The sequence below is a fragment of the Oncorhynchus tshawytscha genome, linkage group LG22, assembly GCF_018296145.1.
Source record: "Oncorhynchus tshawytscha isolate Ot180627B linkage group LG22, Otsh_v2.0, whole genome shotgun sequence".
NCBI classification, from domain to species: Eukaryota; Metazoa; Chordata; class Actinopteri; order Salmoniformes; family Salmonidae; genus Oncorhynchus; species Oncorhynchus tshawytscha.
This window is the reverse complement of record NC_056450.1, coordinates 46,181,286-46,205,070: the sequence shown is the minus strand read 5'-3', so window position 1 is coordinate 46,205,070 and position 23,785 is coordinate 46,181,286. Positions and strand designations below refer to the sequence as shown.

The 23,785-nt window shown below is 46.2% G+C and overlaps 1 protein-coding gene across 1 annotated transcript; it reads left to right on the top strand.

Moving 5' to 3' along the window:
* Positions 1 to 245: 245 nt before the first annotated feature.
* On the top strand, positions 246 to 22,515 carry hsd17b10 (hydroxysteroid (17-beta) dehydrogenase 10). Its single transcript, XM_042304356.1, has 7 exons — positions 246 to 393; positions 2,420 to 2,584; positions 5,428 to 5,592; positions 7,788 to 7,916; positions 12,272 to 12,380; positions 19,263 to 19,303; positions 22,041 to 22,515. The coding sequence occupies exons 1-7, from the start codon at positions 370 to 372 to the stop codon at positions 22,188 to 22,190; spliced, it is 783 nt and encodes a 260-aa protein (XP_042160290.1). The 5' UTR covers positions 246 to 369; the 3' UTR covers positions 22,191 to 22,515.
* Positions 22,516 to 23,785: the final 1,270 nt, after the last annotated feature.

Here is a 23,785-nt window from a genome sequence, read left to right as displayed (position 1 = left end):
TGAGTTCCTCTGGAGTGTTCACACTACAAACAATTCAGTCTACCGCACTGAGTTCTCAAGAATTGTATGAAAGGGACCACGTGTGAAAACACCCTTATATAGATCATTAATAAATACAGACTATTGACATTTTTCTATTATTACGTGGGGGACTTTTATTTAGAATATGGCCGAAATTCCGTGACCCGGCAGTAGTTTTTGCGTTGCTGACTTTCGATGGAAAGTGTTTGACTTTGGGAAATCACCTTTCCAGTCAGTTTATTGTACAGTGTCAAAGGGTGACTTTTATTTTGAAGGTGAACCACCCAATACACTATTGTTGCTCACGACACGGTGGTAACGGCGTCCGGTTGAGCAGAGCTCGCAGACATGGCGAACATTAGAAGTATCAAGGTTAGTAGATATCTATGGCAGAGAGCTTGTTAGTTACGGTTCTTTGGTGTTTTCAATTTCTGTCACACCAGGCGGTATATGTTAGCTGGGGTTTAGCTCTAGAATTGAGAATACTGTAGTTTGTCAGTTGGACTCACTCAAGTTTATTTTGTGTTGCTAGCTAATGCCAGTGTGCACCTTCCCTCAATTGTTGTCGCCTTAGTTGACACATTGACGTACTGTCCTACTCCGTTTAAAGGTTATTTGGTGCAGGTTAGGGTTGCATGTTGTGCGCTGCAAAGCGAGCCAGTTATGGAAGGCTATCAGTCGGGCTTCCATCCAATTGGCGACAGATTTTCATGCGAATATTCTAAAATCAACATAAATGAAATATGGGCTTTTTCAAACGGACTTCAGTGCGTGATGACGTAATGCGCACAGTGTACTTTTTCGTTTAAATTATGCTATTTATTTATTTTACCTTTATTTAACTAGGTAAGTCAGTTGTTAAGAACAAATTCTTATTTACAATGAGACCTACTCCGGGCCAAACCCTGACGACACGGGGCCAATTGTGAGCCACCCACATCATGTCAAGCTACCTAAGACGGCAACACAGCATGACCTAAGACGGCAACACAGCATGACCTAAGACGGCAACACAGCATGACCTAAGACGGCAACAGAGCATGACCTAAGACGGCAACACAGCATGACCAAAGACGGCAACAGAGCATGACCTAAGACGGCAACAGAGCATGACCTAAGACGACAACACAGCATGACCTAAGACGGCAACACAGCATGACCTAAGACGGCAACACAGCATGACCTAAGACGGCAACACATGGCAGCAACATGACAACACAACATGACAACAACATGGTAGCAGCACAACATGACAACACAGTAGCAACACAACATGACAACAACATGTTAGCAGCACAACATGGTAGCAGCACAAAACATGGTACAAACATTATTGGGCACAGACAACAGCACAAAGGGCAAGAAGGTAGTGACAACAATACATCACATGAAACAGTACCTTATGGTCTTGCCACCAGTGCTCTAGCCAACCGCTCTCAGATAGGCTACAGTGGGGGTAGGCTAGTCTACATGAAAAATGTCCACATGCTTCCCAGCTTAAACAGTTCGGAAGAGTTTGTGCATATATTATTATGATGTGTTGGTAGTGGAGGTAATATGTACATGTAGGTAGGGGTAAAGTGACATTATAAACAGAGTAGCGTCAACGTATGTGTGTGTTGGAGTGTCATGGGGGTAGAAGCTGTTCAGCAGTCTGATGGCTTGGGGGAGAAGCTGTTCAGCAGTCTGATGGCTTGGGGGGAGAAGCTGTTCAGCAGTCTGATGGCTTGGGGGGGAGAAGCTGTTCAGCAGTCTGATGGCTTGGGGGGGGAGAGGCTGTAACTATAAAGGCTGCCTCCATGCCGCTTGGTCCTAGACTTTGGGATAGTTAAAAGGCTGTCTCTCCATGCCTCTTGGTCCTGGGCTTTGGGATAGTTAAAAGGCTGTCTCTCCATGCCTCTTGGTCCTAGGCTTTGGGATAGTTAAAAGGCCAGAGGACCTGAGGTACCTACTGGGTACATAACTTAACAGTATGTCTAACATGTATTGAGGTGCACAAACTTGGATTTATTTTAAAACCAATAGAATAAACATTAAAATTAATTCTAAAACTGACAGCCAGTGCAGAGACCTTAAAACCAGTGTAATGTGAGTTCGCCACCTGGTCTTGGTTAGGGTGTTGTTCACATCCATGTAGATATCAATTGTAATATATTTAGTCACCGTAATGCTGGTCATCCTACAAGGGCACAGTAAAAACTCCAATAACTGATAACAGATTATGATACACATGACTTTTTAACCATTGGTTTTCTTTGAGAATTATCTACCCAATATAACATTGTACCCATTGGTCAAAATGGGTTTTTGATTGGACACCCTAGTGTGTGTGTGTGTGTGTGTGTGTCTGTCTGCATCCCTGCCTCGGTCCCCCTGACCTAAACCATGTCACCCCCAGGGTATGGTTGGCCTGGTGACAGGCGGTGCTTCAGGGCTGGGCCGGGCTACCGTGGAGAGGTTGGTGCAGCAGGGGGCGTGTGCTGTGATTCTGGACCTTCCCTCTTCAGACGGACACACCCTGGCAGCCAGCCTCGGAGAACGCTGCACCTTTGCCCCCGCTGACGTGAGTCTGACCTTCAAATCAAATCAAATCAAATCAAATTTTATTTGTCACATACACATGGTTAGCAGATGGCCAGTAATAACCATTTATGAATGAGTGATGTTGAGGTTGAAGGCGCTGCTGCGCCTTCCTCACGATGCTGTCTGTGTGAGTGGACCAATTCAGTTTGTCTGTGATGTGTATGCCGAGGAACTTAAAACTTGCTACCCTCTCCACTACTGTTCCATCGATGTGGATGGGGGGGTGTTCCCTCTGCTGTTTCCTGAAGTCACAATCATCTCCTTAGTTTTGTTGACGTTGAGTGTGAGGTTATTTTCCTGACACCACACTCCGAGGGCCCTCACCTCCTCCCTGTAGGCCGTCTCGTCGTTGTTGGTAATCAAGCCTACCACTGTTGTGTCGTCCGCAAACTTGATGATTGAGTTGGAGCGTGCATGGCCACGCAGTCGTGGGTGAACAGGGAGTACAGGAGAGGGCTCAGAACGCACCCTTGTGGGGCCCCAGTGTTGAGGATCAGCGGGGAGGAGATGTTGTTGCCTACCCTCACCACCTGGGGGCGGCCCGTCAGGAAGTCAGTACCCAGTTGCACAGGGCGGGGTCGAGACCCAGGGTCTCGAGCTTGATGACGAGCTTGGAGGGTACTATGGTGTTGAATGCCGAGCTGTAGTCGATGAACAGCATTCTCACATAGGTATTCCTCTTGTCCAGATGGGTTAGGGCAGTGCAGTGTGGTTGAGATTGCATCGTCTGTGGACCTATTTGGGCGGTAAGCAATTGGAGTGGGTCAAGGGTGTCAGGTAGGGTGGAGGTGATATGGTCCTTGACTAGTCTCTCAAAGCACTTCATGATGACGGATGTGAGTGCTACGGGGCGGTAGTCGTTTAGCTCAGTTACCTTAGCTTTCTTGGGAACAGGAACAATGGTGGCCCTCTTGAAGCATGTGGGAACAGCAGACTGGTATAGGGATTGATTGAATATGTCCGTAAACACACCGGCCAGCTGGTCTGCGCATGCTCTGAGGCGCGGCTGGGGATGCCGTCTGGGCCTGCAGCCTTGCGAGGTTAACACGTTTAAATGTCTTACTCACTTCGGCTGCAGTGAAGGAGAGACCGCATGTTTCCGTTGCAGGCCGTGTCAGTGGCACTGTATTGTCCTCAAAGCGGGCAAAAAGTTATTTAGTCTGCCTGGGAGCAAGACATCCTGGTCCGTGACTGGGCTGGGTTTCTTCCTGTAGTCCGTGATTGACTGTAGACCCTGCCACATACCTCTTGTGTCTGAGCCGTTGAATTGATTCTACTTTGTCTCTGTACTGGCGCTTAGCTTGTTTGATAGCCTTGCGGAGGAATAGCTGCACTGTTTGTATTCAGTCATGTTACCAGACACCTTGCCCTGATTAAAAGCAGTGGTTCGTGCCTTCAGTTTCACACGAATGCTGCCATCAATCCACGGTTTCTGGTTAGGGAATGTTTTAATCGTTGCTATGGGAACGACATCTTCAACGCACGTTCTAATGAACTCGCACACCGTATCAGCGTATTCGTCAATGTTGTTGTCTGACGCAATCTGAAAAACATCTCCCAGTCCACGTGATGGAAGCAGTCTTGGAGTGGGAGTCAGCTTGGTCGGACCAGCGTTGGACAGACCTCAGCGTGGGAGCTTCTTGTTTTAGTTTCTGTCCCCCTGGTTGCGCAATCAATATGCTGATAAAATTTAGGGAGTCTTGTTTTCAGATTAGCCTTGTTAAAATCCCCAGCTACAATGAATGCAGCCTCCGGATAAATCGTTTCAGTTTGCAGAGAGTTAAATAAAGTTCGTTCAGAGCCATCGATGTGTCTGCTTGGGGGGATATATACGGCTAGGATTGAGTCTGTGATTTTGTTTTAGGAAAAGCGTAAAGGAGTAGAATTCTATTGGCTGCAGTAGCCCGCGAGCAGTCTGTCAATCACCCATGAGTGATCAGGTCAGAGCCGCTCGTGTGCACATTTGTTGATTTTCTTTACTAGTTAGCGAGTTGTTAGCCCAATTATACTGTAGATAAGTATAGGTCAGTAATGGGAAGTTAGCCTACTGCTTCCTACAAGAGCACAACATGTGGAGGTTTCAAGCTGTCTCTGAAAAGTCAGTCAGCTAAACATATGATGTCTTAATTAAAGGGGCGGTGTTGTGTTTTGAAACAGGCTTAAATATGCAATTAAGCGAGTAGTTAGACGGGTAGCTTACATTGTCTAATTCTCTGTATGGTAATAATCATGAATTGTATTTTTTTAAAGTGGTTTCTTGTGTCATACAATACAATCTACAGTCACATATTTCAACACAATACAATCTACAGTCACCCATTTCAACACAATACAATCTACAGTCACATATTTCAACACAATACAATCTACAGTCACATATTTCAACACAATACAATCTACAGTCACATATTTCAACACAATACAATCTACAGTCACATATTTCAACACAATACAATCTACAGTCACCCATTTCAACACAATACAATCTACAGTCACATATTTCAACACAATACAATCTACAGTCACCCATTTCAACACAATACAATCTACAGTCACATATTTCAACACAATACAATCTACAGTCACCCATTTGGCCCATGGTGCTACAGATCAAGTTAAACACATTCATTCATGTCAAGCCCTTACTCATGTAAAAACTCTCATGCATTTTAGGTCTTCATTGAACACTACATTGAGGCTGACCCCTGCACCGTACTCTGTGACCCCTACCCTCTGTGACCCCTACTCCTCTTTCAGGAGTACTTTGCTCAGGCCAGTTTGGGAAACATCTAAACCCTTCCCCTCTGTGTCCTGGTTGTCTAGGTAACGTCGGAGGCAGATGTGCGTTCTGCGGTGGAGCTGGCCCGGCAGCGGTTTGGGAAGCTGGACCTGGCGGTGAACTGTGCTGGCATCGCCGTTGCCGTCAAGACTTATAACTTCAAAAAGGATGTTCCCCACAGTCTAGAAGACTTCACTAGAGTTATCACTGTAAGACATTGTCTACTGCTTACTGAACCTACTGTCAGACTGTAGTATACTCTACATTACCAACAGTATGTAGACACCTGCTCGTCAAACATCTCATTCCAGAATCATGAGCATTAATATGGAGTTGGTCCCCCCTTTGCTGCTATAACAGCCTCCACTCTTCTGGGAAGGCTTTCCACTAGAGGTTGGAACATTGCTGCTATAACAGCCTCCACTCTTCTGGGAAGGCTTTCCACTAGAGGTTGGAACATTGCTGCAGGGACTTCCTCTGTGTGCTATTTTAGGCGGAGCTGTGAGTTTTAGGCACAGGAAATTGTTCATTTCGTCTGGATAGGCTAGAAAATGCGACATCACTATGCAAATGTAGGGTCTGAAACCTGCCTCTTCTCGCCAGCGGTGAGATGGGGCTTTTAGGTATTATAAGACATGGGACCCTACGACGGTCACAGAGCGCTTTGTACACAAATGTCAATCGGAACTGCTCACAGCCCTCCAAATTGATGGACTTAACATCTAAAGCCTTGTTCACATTGGCAGTTTTGAAGTGACTCAAATCACAATTTTTTTCCCACATCTGATTCTAATCTGTTATTTTTCCTGCAGTCTGACCAGCCCAAAAGCACATGGAATCAGATATTTCAAGCCAAATCTGATTCCTGGCCATGCAACTTGTCTGAACTGTTAAATCTGATTTATTTGCCCTCAAGTGGTTTTTAGACTATTTTGCATATTTTGTTGTTTGCTAGCTACTCTGTTGACAGTTTGACAGGAGGATGTGCTAGCTAACTAGCTTGTTAATTGTTTACAAACAAATGAGTGAATGTGCTAGTAAGCTACCTAGCTAGCTAGTTGACTACTGTGGCTAGCCAAAAAGGACTGAAAGTTTAATCATCTTATCCTTTGAGGCTTTAAAAGTGTTCTGACACTGATTTTGAACATTCAAAGCAACTGAGAAGCATCCATGACAGTCATTGTCACCTTATCTTGATACATAACTTCTGAGTGACAGGAAATATGAGCACAACCACCAATCAGCCTACGCCACTGCTCACACACCTGTCATTACTATGACAACTAGCGTAACCATGTCAACTAATGACTGCTGTCTGAAAACACACCATCTGATTTGGTCACTTGTAACTTGTTGGTTTTTTCATCCAAGGGGTGGATCAGCTTAATATGGCAGATTGTTGCTTCCATCAATGTAATTGTCTGCATCATTTACAATCCCCCATATATTTTGGGGGTAAATATAAATATCAATATACATGCACGCATGCATACATGTACACATTTATACATGCACATACCTATATAGATATACACATATATACATACCTATATAGATATACATGTACACATTTATACATACATATACCTATATACATATACACATATATACATACACATACCTATATAGATATACATGTACACATACATACATGCACATACCTATATAGATATACACATATATACATACCTATATAGATATACATGTACACATTTATACATACATATACCTATATACATATACACATATATACATACACATACCTATATAGATATACATGTACACATACATACATACATATACCTATATACATATACACATATATACATACACATACCTATATAGATATACATGTACACATACATACATACATATACCTATATACATATACACATATATACATACACATACCTATATAGATATACATGTACACATACATACATACACATACCTATATAGATATACATACTTTTTTAAGAATATACCTTCATTATTCCCCCAAGCCCGACCACCCTTCCCCCAATTGGAGTAAACTAATAAACACTTAGGCTTCTACCTTCAGTTTATACATACTATACACATTTTACAGACGCAATCTATTTCACAATAGTTATATTTTGTTTGTTTTTAATCCTTCCTCTATTTCTGATGTCCCTCCAGTTTGATTTCTATTTGTAACTGTGCTACTTCACAACATTTCTGAACCTGTATACATTTTACTTGTTGTTTGGGCAGTCAGTATTTCAAAACGATTTTAAAAAACAAACTGATTTGAGCTTTAAGGCCTGCAGTGTGAACAGGGCTTTAGAGAGGGGCCAGATCCAGGAACAACTCAAAGCGTTAGAGATTTTAAAAGCATACCCATTTTTGAAATTTCACATACTTTAAAACTTTGTGTGTGTAGGTGAACATTGCAGGGACGTTTAATGTGATCCGATTGGCTGTTGGTGAGATGGGGAAGAACGAACCAGACGCAGACGGACACAGAGGATGTATCATCAACACAGCAAGTGTAGCGGCCTATGATGGACAGGTACACACACACACACCTGTGGCCTATGACGGACAGGTACACACACACACACACACACCTGTGGCCTATGACGGACAGGTACACACACACACACACCTGTGGCCTATGACGGACAGGTACACACACACACACACACACACACACTGTGGCCTATGACGGACAGGTACACACACACACACACCTGTGGCCTATGACGGACAGGTACACACACACACACACACCTGTGGCCTATGACGGACAGGTACACACACACACACACACACCTGTGGCCTATGACGGACAGGTACACACACACACACACACACACACACCTGTGGCCTATGACGGAAAGGTACACACACACCTGTGGCCTATGACGGAAAGGTACACACACACACAAACCTGTGGCCTATGACGGACAGGTACACACACACACACACACACACACACTGTGGCCTATGACGGACAGGTACACACACACACACACACCTGTGGCCTATGACGGACAGGTACACACACACACACACACCTGTGGCCTATGACGGAAAGGTACACACACACCTGTGGCCTATGACGGAAAGGTACACACACACAAACCTGTGGCCTATGACGGACAGGTACACACACACACACACACACCTGTGGCCTATGACGGACAGGTACACACACACACACACACACACCTGTGGCCTATGACGGACAGGTACACACACACACACACACCCTGTGGCCTATGACGGACAGGTACACACACACACACACCCGTGGCCTATGACGGACAGGTACACACACACACACACACCCGTGGCCTATGACGGACAGGTACACACACACACACACACACACCTGTGGCCTATGACGGACAGGTACACACACACACACACACACCACCTGTGGCCTATGACGGACAGGTACACACACACACACACACCCGTGGCCTATGACGGACAGGTACACACACACACCTGTGGCCTATGACGGACAGGTACACACACACACACACACACACCTGTGGCCTATGACGGACAGGTACACACACACACACACCTGTGGCCTATGATGGACAGGTACACACACACACACACACACACACACACACCTGTGGCCTATGACGGACAGGTACACACACACACAGGTACACACACACACACACACCTGTGGCCTATGACGGACAGGTACACACACACACACACACACACCTGTGGCCTATGACGGACAGGTACACACACACACACACTGTGGCCTATGACGGACAGGTACACACACACACACCTGTGGCCTATGACGGACAGGTACACACACACACACACCTGTGGCCTATGACGGACAGGTACACACACACACACACCACCTGTGGCCTATGACGGACAGGTACACACACACACACACCTGTGGCCTATGACGGACAGGTACACACACACACACACACCTGTGGCCTATGACGGACAGGTACACACACACACACACACACACTTGTGGCCTATGACGGACAGGTACACACACACACACACACCTGTGGCCTATGACGGACAGGTACACACACACACACACACACACACACACACACACACACACACACACACACACATACACACCTGTGGCCTATGACGGACAGGTACACACACACACACGGACAGGTACACACACACACTGTGGCACACACACACACACACACACACACACACACACACACACACACACACACCTGTGGCGGACAGGTACACACACACACACACACACACACATACACACACACACACCTGTGGCCCATGACGGACAGGTAGCCACTGTGGCCTATGACGGTACAGTACAACATGAGCCTGCTAACAATCACTGACACTAAGATTGAATCATACTTCACTGGCTCCGACGCTCCTCGGATGTTGCAGGGCTTGCAAACTATTACAGACTACAAAGGGAAGCAGAGCCGAGAGCTGCCCAGTAACACGAGTCTACCAGACGAGCTAAATAACTTCTATGCTCGCTTCGAGGCAAGTAACACTGAAACATGCATGAGAGCACCAGCTGTTCCAGACGACTGTGTGATCATGCTCTCCACAACCGATGTAAGACCTTTAAACATGTCAACATTCAGAAGGCCGCAGGGCCAGACGGATTACCATAACCTGCACTGCGACTATGTGCTGAACAACTGGCAAGTGTCTTCACTGACATTTTAAACCTCTCCCTGTCCGAGTCTGAAATACCAACATAGTCCCTGTGCCCAAGAACACCAAAGTAACCTGCCTAAATGATTACAGACATGTAGCACTATGTAGTCATGAAATGATTTGAAAGGCTGGTCATGGCTCACATCAACACCATCATCCCAGAATCCCTAGACCCACTCCAATTTGCATACTGCACCAACAGATCCTCAGATGATGCCATCTCTATTGCACTCCACACCGCCCTTTCAGACCTGGACAAAAGGAACACCTATGTGAGAATGCTGTTCATTGACTACAGCTCAGTGTTCAACACCATAGTGCCCTCAAAGCTCATCACCAAGCTAAGGATCCTGGGACTAAACACCTCCCTCTGCAACTGGATCCTGGACTTCCTGATGGGTCGCCCCCAGGTGATAAGGGTAAGTAACAACACATCCTCCATACTTATCCTCAACACGGGGGCCCCTCAGGGGTGCTTGCTTAGTCCCATCCTGTACTCCCTGTTCACCCACGACTGTGTGGCCAGGCACGACTCCAACACCATCATTAAGTTTGCTGACGACACAACAGTGGTAGGCCTGATCACCAACAGTGACACAATACCCCAACGACGAGACAGCCTATAGGGAGGAGGTCAGAGACATGGCCGTGTGGTGCCAGGATATCAACCTCTCCCTTAACGTGATCAAGACAATGGAGATGACTGTGGACTACAGAAAATGGAGGACCGAGCATGCCCCCATTCTCATCAACGGGGATGTAGTGGAGCAGGTTGAGAGCTTCAAGTTCCTCGATGTCCACGTCACCAACAAACTGTCATGGTCCAAAACACACCAAGACAGTCATGAAGAGTGCACGACAAAGCCTATACCCCCTCAGGAGACTGACTAGATTTGGCATTGGTACTCAGATCCTCAAAAAGTTCTGCAGCTGCACCATTGAGAGCATCCTGACTTGTTGCATCACTGCCTGGTATGTGGCAACTGCTCGGCTTCCGACCACAAGACACTACAGAGTGTAGTGCGTACGGCCCAGTACACTGGGGCCAAGCTTCCTGCCATCCAGAACCTCTATACCAGGCGGTGTCAGAGGAAGGCCCAAAAATTTGTCAGACCCGGTGTGTCAGACTCCAGCCACCCTAGTCATAAACTGTTCTCTCTGTTACTGCACAGCAAGTGGTGCCAGAGCACCAAGTCTACGACCAAGAGGCTTCTAAAGAGATTCTACCCCAAAGCCATAAGACTCCTGAATTGCCCCCCCCCCCTTTACACCCACTGCTGTTATTATCTATGCATAGTCACTTTGATAACTCTACCTACATGTTCATATTACCTCGACTAACCGGTGACCCCGCACATTTACTCTGTACTGGTACCCCCTGTATATAACTCCACATTGACTCTGTACCGGTACCCATGCATATAGCCTCCACATTGACTCTGTACCGGTACCCCCTGCATATAGCCTCCACATTGACTCTGTACTGGTACCCCCTGTATATATAGCCTCCACATTGACTCTGTACTGGTACCCCCCACATGACTCTGTATGTAGCCTCCACATTGACTCTGTACCGGTACCCCCTGTATATAGCCTCCACATTGACTCTGTACCGGTACCCCCTGTATAAAGCCTCCACATTGACTCTGTACCGGTACCCCCTGTATATAGCCTCCACATTGACTCTGTACCGGTACCCCCTGTATATAGCCTCCACATTGACTCTGTACCGGTACCCCCTGTATATAGTCTCCACATTGACTCTGTTCCGGTACCCCCTGTATATGGCCTCCACATTGACTCTGTACCGTAAAACTCTGTATATAGTCTCCACATTGACTCTGTTCCGGTACCCCCTGTATATAGCCTCCACATTGACTCTGTACCGTAAAACTCTGTATATAGCCTCCACATTGACTCTGTACCGTAAAACTCTGTATATAGTCTCCACATTGACTCTGTACCGTAAAACCCCATATATAGCCTCACTATTGTTGTTTTACTGCTGCTCTTTAATTATGTTAACTTTAAAAAATATATATATTATACTTAACCAACAATGCAGTTAGAAAAATAAGTGTTAAGGGAGCATTTCACTGTAAGGTTGTGTTCGGAGCACTTGACAAATAAAATCTGATTTGATGAAAGCTTCCCTCTCTCTCTCTGTCTCTCTCTCGCTGTCTCTTGCTCTCTCTGTCTCTCTAGGTGGGCCAGGCAGCGTACTCTGCGTCTAAAGGAGGTATCGTAGGAATGACTCTACCCATCGCTAGAGACCTGGCACCCATGGGCATCAGAGTGGTTACTATAGCACCCGGTCAGTACACACACACACTGTATACAGACACACACTGTATATAAATCAATTCAATTTGGTATTGGTCACATACGTATTGATCAGATGGTATTGGTCACATACGTATTGATCAGATGGTATTGGTCACATACTTATTGATCAGATGGTATTGGTCACATACTTATTGATCAGATGGTATTGGTCACATACTTATTGATCAGATGGTATTGGTCACATACGTATTGATCAGATGGTATTGGTCACATACTTATTGATCAGATGGTATTGGTCACATACATATTGATCAGATGGTATTGGTCACATACGTATTGATCAGATGGTATTGGTCACATACGTATTGATCAGATGGTATTGGTCACATACGTATTGATCAGATATTGATCGGATGGTAAATGTCACATTCAGCAGATGGCATTGGTCACATTCAGCAGATGGCATTGGTCACATTCAGCAGATGTCATTGGTCACGTATTCAGCAGATGTCATTGGTCACGTATTCAGCAGATGGCATTGGGCACGTATTCAGCAGATGGCATTGGGCACGTATTCAGCAGATGGCATTGGGCACGTATTCAGCAGATGGCATTGGTCACACATTCAGCAGATGATATTGGGCGAGTATTCAGCAGATGGCATTGGGCACGTATTCGTATTCAGCAGATGGTAATTGTCACATATTTAGCAGATGGTATTGGGCGTGTATTCAGCAGATTGTAATTGTCACATATTCAGCAGATGGCATTGGGCACATATTCGTATTCAGCAGATGGTAATTGTCACATATTTAGCAGATGGTATTGGGCGTGTATTCAGCAGATTGTAATTGTCACATATTCAGCAGATGGCATTGGGCACGTATTCGTATTCAGCAGATGGTAATTGTCACATATTCAGCAGATGGTATTGGGCGTGTATTCAGCAGATTGTAATTGTCACATATTCAGCAGATGGTATTGGGCGCGTATTCAGCAGATGGCATTGGGCACGTATTCGTATTCAGCAGATGGTAATTGTCACATATTCAGCAGATGGTATTGGGCGTGTATTCAGCAGATTGTAATTGTCACATATTCAGCAGATGGTATTGGGCGCGTATTCAGCAGATGGCATTGGGCACGTATTCGTATTCAGCAGATGGTAATTGTCACATATTCAGCAGATGGTAATTGGCACATATTCAGCAGATGGCATTGTTCACATTCAGCAGATGGCATTGGTCAGGTATTGGGCACGTATTCAGCAGATGGCATTGGTCACACATGCAGCAGATGATATTGGGCGCGCATTCAGCAGATGGCATTGGGCACGTATTCGTATTCAGCAGATGGTAATTGTCACATATTCAGCAGATGGTAATTGGCACATATTCAGCAGATGGCATTGGTCACATTCAGCAGATGGCATTGGTCACATTCAGCAGATGGCATTGGTCACATTCAGCAGATGGCATTGGTCACGTATTCAGCAGATGTCATTGGTCACGTATTCAGCAGATGGCATTGGTCAGGTATTGGGCACGTATTCAGCAGATGGCATTGGTCACACATTCAGCAGATGATATTGGGCGAGTATTCAGCAGATGGCATTGGGCGTGTATTCAGCAGATTGTAATTGTCACATATTCAGCAGATGGTATTGGGCGCGTATTCAGCAGATGGCATTGGGCACGTATTCGTATTCAGCAGATGGTAATTGTCACATATTCAGCAGATGGTAATTGTCACATATTCAGCAGATTGTAATTGTCACATATTCAGCAGATGGCATTGGGCACGTATTCGTATTCAGCAGATGGTAATTGTCACATATTCAGCAGATGGTATTGGGCGTGTATTCAGCAGATTGTAATTGTCACATATTCAGCAGATGGTATTGGGCGTGTATTCAGCAGATTGTAATTGTCACATATTCAGCAGATGGTATTGGGCGTGTATTCAGCAGATTGTAATTGTCACATATTCAGCAGATGGCATTGGGCACGTATTCGTATTCAGCAGATGGTATTGGGCGTGTATTCAGCAGATTGTAATTGTCACATATTCAGCAGATGGTATTGGGCGCGTATTCAGCAGATGGCATTGGGCACGTATTCGTATTCAGCAGATGGTAATTGTCACATATTCAGCAGATGGTAATTGGCACATATTCAGCAGATGTCATTGGTCACGTATTCAGCAGATGGCATTGGTCAGGTATTGGGCACGTATTCAGCAGATGGCATTGGTCACACATTCAGCAGATGGCATTGGTCAGGTATTGGGCGCGTATTCAGCAGATGGCATTGGGCACGTATTCGTATTCAGCAGATGGTAATTGTCACATATTCAGCAGATGGTAATTGTCACATATTCAGCAGATGGTAATTGTCACATATTCAGCAGATGACATTGGTCACATTCAGCAGATGGCATTGGTCACATTCAGCAGATGGCATTGGTCACATTCAGCAGATGTCATTGGTCACGTATTCAGCAGATGTCATTGGTCACATATTCAGCAGATGGTATTGGGCGTGTATTCAGCAGATTGTAATTGTCACATATTCAGCAGATGGCATTGGGCACGTATTCGTATTCAGCAGATGGTATTGGGCACGTATTCAGCAGATGGCATTGGTCACACATTCAGCAGATGATATTGGGCGCGTATTCAGCAGATGGCATTGGGCACGTATTCGTATTCAGCAGATGGTAATTGTCACATATTCAGCAGATGGTAATTGGCACATATTCAGCAGATGGCATTGGTCACATTCAGCAGATGGCATTGGTCACATTCAGCAGATGGCATTGGTCACATTCAGCAGATGGCTTTGGTCACATTCAGCAGATGTCATTGGTCACGTATTCAGCAGATGGCATTGGTCAGGTATTGGGCACGTATTCAGCAGATGGCATTGGTCACGTATTCAGCAGATGGCATTGGTCACGTATTCAGCAGATGGCATTGGGCACGTATTCGTATTCAGCAGATGGTAATTGTCACATATTTAGCAGATGGTATTGGGCGTGTATTCAGCAGATTGTAATTGTCACATATTCAGCAGATGGTATTGGGCGCGTATTCAGCAGATGGCATTGGGCACGTATTCGTATTCAGCAGATTGTAATTGTCACATATTCAGCAGATGGCATTGGTCACGTATTCGTATTCAGCAGATGGTAATTGTCACATATTCAGCAGATGGTATTGGGCGTGTATTCAGCAGATTGTAATTGTCACATATTCAGCAGATGGTATTGGGCGCGTATTCAGCAGATGGCATTGGGCACATATTCGTATTCAGCAGATTATAATTGTCACATATTCAGCAGATGGCATTGGGCACGTATTCATATTCAGCAGATGGTAATTGTCACATATTCAGCAGATGGTATTGGGCGTGTATTCAGCAGATTGTAATTGTCACATATTCAGCAGATGGTATTGGGCGCGTATTCAGCAGATGGCATTGGGCACGTATTCGTATTCAGCAGATGGTAATTGTCACATATTCAGCAGATGTCATTGGTCACGTATTCAGCAGATGGTATTGGGCGCGTATTCAGCAGATGGCATTGGGCACGTATTCGTATTCAGCAGATGGTAATTGTCACATATTCAGCAGATGTCATTGGTCACGTATTCAGCAGATGTCATTGGTCACGTATTCAGCAGATGGCATTGGTCAGGTATTGGGCACGTATTCAGCAGATGGCATTGGTCACACATTCAGCAGATGATATTGGGCGCATATTCAGCAGATGGCATTGGGCACGTATTCGTATTCAGCAGATGGTAATTGGCACATATTCAGCAGATGACATTGGTCACATTCAGCAGATGGCATTGGTCACATTCAGCAGATGGCATTGGTCACATTCAGCAGATGGCATTGGTCACATTCAGCAGATGTCATTGGTCACGTATTCAGCAGATGTCATTGGTCACGTATTCAGCAGATGGCATTGGTCAGGTATTGGGCACGTATTCAGCAGATGGCATTGGTCACACATTCAGCAGATGATATTGGGCGAGTATTCAGCAGATGGCATTGGGCACGTATTCGTATTCAGCAGATGGTAATTGTCACATATTTAGCAGATGGTATTGGGCGTGTATTCAGCAGATTGTAATTGTCACATATTCAGCAGATGGTATTGGGCGCGTATTCAGCAGATGGCATTGGGCACGTATTCGTATTCAGCAGATTGTAATTGTCACATATTCAGCAGATGGCATTGGGCACGTATTCGTATTCAGCAGATGGTATTGGGCACGTATTCAGCAGATGGTATTGGGCGTGTATTCAGCAGATTGTAATTGTCACATATTCAGCAGATGGTATTGGGCGTGTATTCAGCAGATTGTAATTGTCACATATTCAGCAGATGGCATTGGGCACGTATTCGTATTCAGCAGATGGTAATTGTCACATATTCAGCAGATGGTATTGGGTGTGTATTCAGCAGATTGTAATTGTCACATATTCAGCAGATGGTATTGGGCGCGTATTCAGCAGATGGCATTGGGCACGTATTCGTATTCAGCAGATGGTAATTGTCACATATTCAGCAGATGGTAATTGGCACATATTCAGCAGATGCCATTGGTCACATTCAGCAGATGGCATTGGTCAGGTATTGGGCACGTATTCAGCAGATGGCATTGGTCACACATTCAGCAGATGGCATTGGTCAGGTATTGGGCGCGTATTCAGCAGATGGCATTGGGCGCGTATTCAGCAGATGGCATTGGGCACGTATTCGTATTCAGCAGATGGTAATTGTCACATATTCAGCAGATGGTAATTGTCACATATTCAGCAGATGGTAATTGTCACATATTCAGCAGATGGCATTGGTCACATTCAGCAGATGGCATTGGTCACATTCAGCAGATGGCATTGGTCACATTCAGCAGATGGCATTGGTCACGTATTCAGCAGATGGCATTGGTCAGGGTATTGGGCACGTATTCAGCAGATGGCATTGGTCACACATTCAGCAGATGATATTGGGCGCGTATTCAGCAGATGGCATTGGGCACGTATTCGTATTCAGCAGATGGTAATTGTCACATATTCAGCAGATGGTAATTGGCACATATTCAGCAGATGACATTGGTCACATTCAGCAGATGGCATTGGTCACATTCAGCAGATGGCATTGGTCACATTCAGCAGATGGCATTGGTCACATTCAGCAGATGTCATTGGTCACGTATTCAGCAGATGGCATTGGTCAGGTATTGGGCACGTATTCAGCAGATGGCATTGGTCACACATTCAGCAGATGATATTGGGCGAGTATTCAGCAGATGGCATTGGGCACGTATTCGTATTCAGCAGATGGTAATTGTCACATATTTAGCAGATGGTATTGGGCGTGTATTCAGCAGATTGTAATTGTCACATATTCAGCAGATGGTATTGGGCGCGTATTCAGCAGATGGCATTGGGCACATATTCGTATTCAGCAGATTATAATTGTCACATATTCAGCAGATGGCATTGGGCACGTATTCGTATTCAGCAGATGGTAATTGTCACATATTCAGCAGATGGTATTGGGCGTGTATTCAGCAGATTGTAATTGTCACATATTCAGCAGATGGTATTGGGCGCGTATTCAGCAGATGGCATTGGGCACGTATTCGTATTCAGCAGATGGTAATTGTCACATATTCAGCAGATGTCATTGGTCACGTATTCAGCAGATGTCATTGGTCACGTATTCAGCAGATGGCATTGGTCAGGTATTGGGCACGTATTCAGCAGATGGCATTGGTCACACATTCAGCAGATGATATTGGGCGCGTATTCAGCAGATGGCATTGGGCACGTATTCGTATTCAGCAGATGGTAATTGGCACATATTCAGCAGATGGCATTGGTCACATTCAGCAGATGGCATTGGTCACATTCAGCAGATGGCATTGGTCACATTCAGCAGATGTCATTGGTCACGTATTCAGCAGATGTCATTGGTCACGTATTCAGCAGATCGCATTGGTCAGGTATTGGGCACGTATTCAGCAGATGGCATTGGTCACACATTCAGCAGATGATATTGGGCGAGTATTCAGCAGATGGCATTGGGCACGTATTCGTATTCAGCAGATGGTAATTGTCACATATTCAGCAGATGGTATTGGGCGTGTATTCAGCAGATTGTAATTGTCACATATTCAGCAGATGTCATTGGTCACATATTCAGCAGATGCCATTGGTCACATTCAGCAGATGGTAATTGTCACGTATTCAGCAGATGTCATTGGTTTGGTCACGTATTCAGCAGATGTCATTGGGCACGTATTCAGCAGATGGCATTGGTCACACATTCAGCAGATGATATTGGGCGCGTATTCAGCAGATGGCATTGGGCACGTATTCGTATTCAGCAGATGGTAATTGTCACATATTCAGCAGATGGTAATTGGCACATATTCAGCAGATGGCATTGGTCACATTCAGCAGATGGCATTGGTCACATTCAGCAGATGGCATTGGTCACATTCAGCAGATGGCATTGGTCACATTCAGCAGATGGCTTTGGTCACATTCAGCAGATGTCATTGGTCACGTATTCAGCAGATGGCATTGGTCACGTATTCAGCAGATGGCATTGGTCACGTATTCAGCAGATGGCATTGGTCAGGTATTGGGCACGTATTCAGCAGATGGCATTGGTCACACATTCAGCAGATGATATTGGGCGAGTATTCAGCAGATGGCATTGGGCACGTATTCGTATTCAGCAGATGGTAATTGTCACATATTCAGCAGATGGTAATTGGCACATATTCAGCAGATGCTATTGTTCACATATTTATGAACTTGAAACAAGCTTTATTAGTATTTAATCAGTGAGACATTAACATGAGCCCTCCTTCCTTCCCCAGGTCTGTTTGCTACTCCTCTCCTGGCAGGTCTACCTGAGAAGGTATACTAACCCCCACCTCTCTCTATAATACCCCCCACACCTCTCTCTATACTAACCCCCACACCTCTCTCTATACTACCCCCACACCTCTCTCTCTATAATACCCCCCACACCTCTCTCTATACTAACCCCCCACACCTCTCTCTCTATACTACCCCCCCACACCTCTCTCTCTATACTACCCCCCACACCTCTCTCTCTATACTACCCCCCCACACCTCTCTCTCTATACTACCCCCCACACCTCTCTCTATACTACCCCCCCACACCCTCTCTCTATACTACCCCCACACCTCTCTCTCTATAATAACCCCCCACCTCTCTCTCTATAATACCCCCCACCTCTCTCTCTATAATACCCCCCACCTCTATAATACCCCCCACCTCTATAATACCCCCCACCTCTCTCTCTATACTACCCCCCACCTCTCTCTATACTAACCCCCCCACCCTCTCTCTCTATACTAACCCCCACACCTCTCTCTCTATACTAACCCCCACACCTCTCTCTCTAACTAACCCCCCACACCTCTCTCTCTATACTAACCCCCACCTCTCTCTCTATACTACCCCACCTCTCTCTATAATACCCCACCTCTCTCTATAATAACCCCCCACCCCTCTCTCTATAATAACCCCACCCCACACCTCTCTCTATAATAACCCCCACCCCTCTCTCTATACTAACCCCCACCCTCTCTCTATAATAACCCCCCCCCCCCCTCTCTCTATACTAACCCCCACCCTCTCTCTATAATAACCCCCCACCCCTCTCTCTATACTAACCCCCCACCCTCTCTCTATAATAACCCCCCACCCTCTCTCTATACTAACCCCCCCCCCTCTCTCTATACTAACCCCCACCCTCTCTCTATACTAACCCCCCACCTCTCTCTCTATACTAACCCCCCACCTCTCTCTATAATAACCCCCCACCCCTCTCTCTATAATAACCCCCACCCCTCTCTCTATAATAACCCCCCACACCTCTCTCTATAATACCCCCCACCCCTCTCTCTATAATAACCCCCCCCACACCTCTCTCTATAATACCCCCCACCCCTCTCTCTATACTAAACCCCCACCCTCTCTCTATAATAACCCCCCCCACCTACCCCCCACCTCTCTCTCTATACTACCCCCCACCTCTCTCTCTATACTACCCCCCACCTCTCTCTATACTAACCCCCCCCTCACCTCTCTCTCTATACTAACCCCCCACACCTCTCTCTATACTAACCCCCACCTCTCTCTCTATACTAACCCCCACCTCTCTCTATACTAACCCCCACCTCCTCTCTCTATACTACCCCACCTCTCTCTATAATACCCCACCTCTCTCTATAATAACCCCCACCCCTCTCTCTATAATAACCCCACCCCACCCTCCCACCCTCTCTCTATAATAACCCCCCACCCCTCTCTCTATACTAACCCCCACCCTCTCTCTATAATAACCCCCCACCCCTCTCTCTATACTAACCCCCCACCCTCTCTCTATAATAACCCCCACCCCTCTCTCTATACTAACCCCCACCCTCTCTCTATAATAACCCCCCACCCCTCTCTCTATACTAACCCCCACCCTCTCTCTATAATAACCCCCACCCCTCTCTCTATACTAACCCCCCACCCCTCTCTCTATACTAACCCCCACCCTCTCTCTATACTAACCCCCACCTCTCTCTATACTAACCCCCACCTCTCTCTATACTAACCCCCACCTCTCTCTCTATACTAACCCCCCACCTCTCTCTCTATACTAACCCCCCACCTCTCTCTATAATAACCCCCACCCCTCTCTCTATAATAACCCCCACCCCTCTCTCTATAATAACCCCACACCTCTCTCTATAATACCCCCCACACCTCTCTCTATAATACCCCCCACCCCTCTCTCTATACTAAACCCCTACCCTCTCTCTATAATAACCCCCCACCCCTCTCTCTCTAATAACCCCCCACCCCTCTCTCTATACTAACCCCCCACCCTCTCTCTATACTAACCCCCCACCCTCTCTCTATACTAACCCCCCACCCTCTCTCTATACTAACCCCCACCCTCTCTCTATACTAACCCCCACCCTCTCTCTATACTAACCCCCCACACCTCTCTCTATACTAACCCCCACACGTCTCTATACTACCCCCACCCCTCTCTCTATACTAACCCCCACACCTCTCTATATACACCTCTCTCTATACTACCCCCACACCTCTCTCTATAATAACCCCCCACACCTCTCTCTATACTAACCCCCACACCTCTCTCTATACTACCCCCCCCTCTCTACACCTCTCTATACTACCCCCCACCCCTCTCTCTATACTAACCCCCCCCACACCTCTCTCTATACTACCCCCACATCTCTCTCTCTATACTACCCCCCACACCTCTCTCTCTCTATAATAACCCCCCACACCTCTCTCTATAATAACCCCCCACACACCTCTCTATACTACCCCCACCCCTCTCTCTATACTAACCCCCCACACCTCTCTCTATAATAACCCCCCACACCTCTCTCTATACTACCCCCCACCTCTCTCTCTATACTACCCCCCACACCTCTCTCTCTATACTACCCCCACACCTCTCTCTCTATACTACCCCCCACACCTCTCTCTCTATACTACCCCCCACACCTCTCTCTCTATAATAACCCCCACACCTCTCTCTATAATAACCCCCCACACCTCTCTATACTAACCCCCCCACCTCTCTCTCCCTCCCCAGGTGCAGTCGTTCCTGGCCCGTCAGGTGCCCTTCCCGTCCCGCCTGGGAGACCCTGCAGAGTTTGCTCACCTGGTGACATCACTGGCTGAGAACCCCATGATCAACGGAGAGGTCATCAGGCTGGACGGAGCCATCCGCATGCAGCCCTGATGGGGGGAGGGTCTAGTGGGGAGTACAGTTCCATTTCAGTCATTTAGCAGACGCTCTTATCCAGAGCCACTTAGTGAGTGCATACATTTATTGGTACTGGTCCCCCGTGGGAATCGAGCCCACAACCCTGGCGTTGCCAGTGCCTTGCTCCACCCATTGAGCCACACGGGACAATTGGACACAAAATGGAATGTGAAACTGTAACATATGTACCCCTACTGTAGCTCAAATTAATGTTTGTGTGTTTCTGTTGTTCATATCCACAGCACTACAGTACTCCGCTATGCTCTCTGTGGTTTTGTAACTAATAAAAAACCTCATCCTCTGCTGTCTATCACACTTTCTCCTCAACAATACGAACATGGTAAGTTTTTCCAACAGGTTCAGCTGAAATGCCACTGCAACAATAGAACGGTGTAGAGAGCACATCAGGGCAGCACATCAGGGCAGCACATCAGGGCAGCACATCAGGGCAGCACATCAGGGCAGCACATCAGGGCAGCACATCAGGGCAGCACATCAGGGCAGCACATCAGGGCAGCACATCAGGGCAGCACATCAGGGCAGCACATCAGGGCAGCACATGAGCACACCTCATGTGCTGCCCTCATGTGCTGCCCTGATGTGCTGCCCTGATGTGCTGCCCTGATGTGCTGCCCACCCCTTTCACCTTATGTTTCTGTATGTTAGATCAACAGCAGCTATAGATTATTGATAAGAAATGTCAGAACATTTTTTTTTTTTTTTTTTTTTAACCTTTATTTAACTAGGCAAGTCAGTTAAGAACAAATAATTATTTTCAATGACGGCCTAGGAACAGTGGGTTAACTGCCTGTTCAGGGGCAGAACGACAGATTTGTACCTTGTCAGCTCGGGGATTCGAACTTGCAACCTCGGTTACTAGTCCAACGCTCTAACCACTAGGCTACCCTGCCGCCCCATTTACATGGCCATCAGACTAACGCTTGAGTGAATGATGCAGGGTGACTGTTGGGGGGGGTGATGTGGGGTTTAATGGTGGGGTGAAAACCAACGTTTAAAGAACACGACATTATTAAATCATCGCCAGGAGCATCAGCTGGACGCATCCTCTTTTGTAAAGTGGGTGGGGCAAAAATGGACAGGAGAAGCCCGAGCCGAAAGGTGTACCTCCTTTCCCACCCTAGCTCTAACTGATGGTGACTGTCTAGCCCCGGTTATACCTGGTGCTAACATTTGTCCTTAACTTGTCCACATTCTGATTGTACCCACATTTTTAGACCAGTGTAGACGATTAAAAGATGCATTGTTATCTGATCTAAGTGCAAACAGACAAGATTGGGACAAAGTCAGGACAAAATATACATGTTAGAACCAGGTATAAACAGGGCTTGGGTCATTAACATTTTAGGTCATGAGTTGAAAAATCCCCATAGAAATCAATGGGAAGATGTCCCTGGATTGAAAACTGAATTGACTCCAAGCAAATCCTGTCAGACTGTCTCAGCCTTCGTTTATAACTATAAACACCAATAAAGACTAGAAAATACATCTTTAAATATAAATACATTACTTATATCAGAAGCCTCAGAGCTACAAGGTGTGTGTGGGGGGGT

What these genes read in the sequence shown, in the direction of transcription:
- hsd17b10 (XM_042304356.1), top strand. Translation starts at nt 370, where the DNA reads ATGGCGAACATTAGAAGTATCAAG. An exon ending in AGTGGTTACTATAGCACCCG is followed by an intron (nt 12,381 to 19,262) that starts GTCAGTACACAC and finishes TTCCTTCCCCAG; the next exon opens with GTCTGTTTGCTACTCCTCTC. An exon ending in TGGCAGGTCTACCTGAGAAG is followed by an intron (nt 19,304 to 22,040) that starts GTATACTAACCC and finishes CTCCCTCCCCAG; the next exon opens with GTGCAGTCGTTCCTGGCCCG.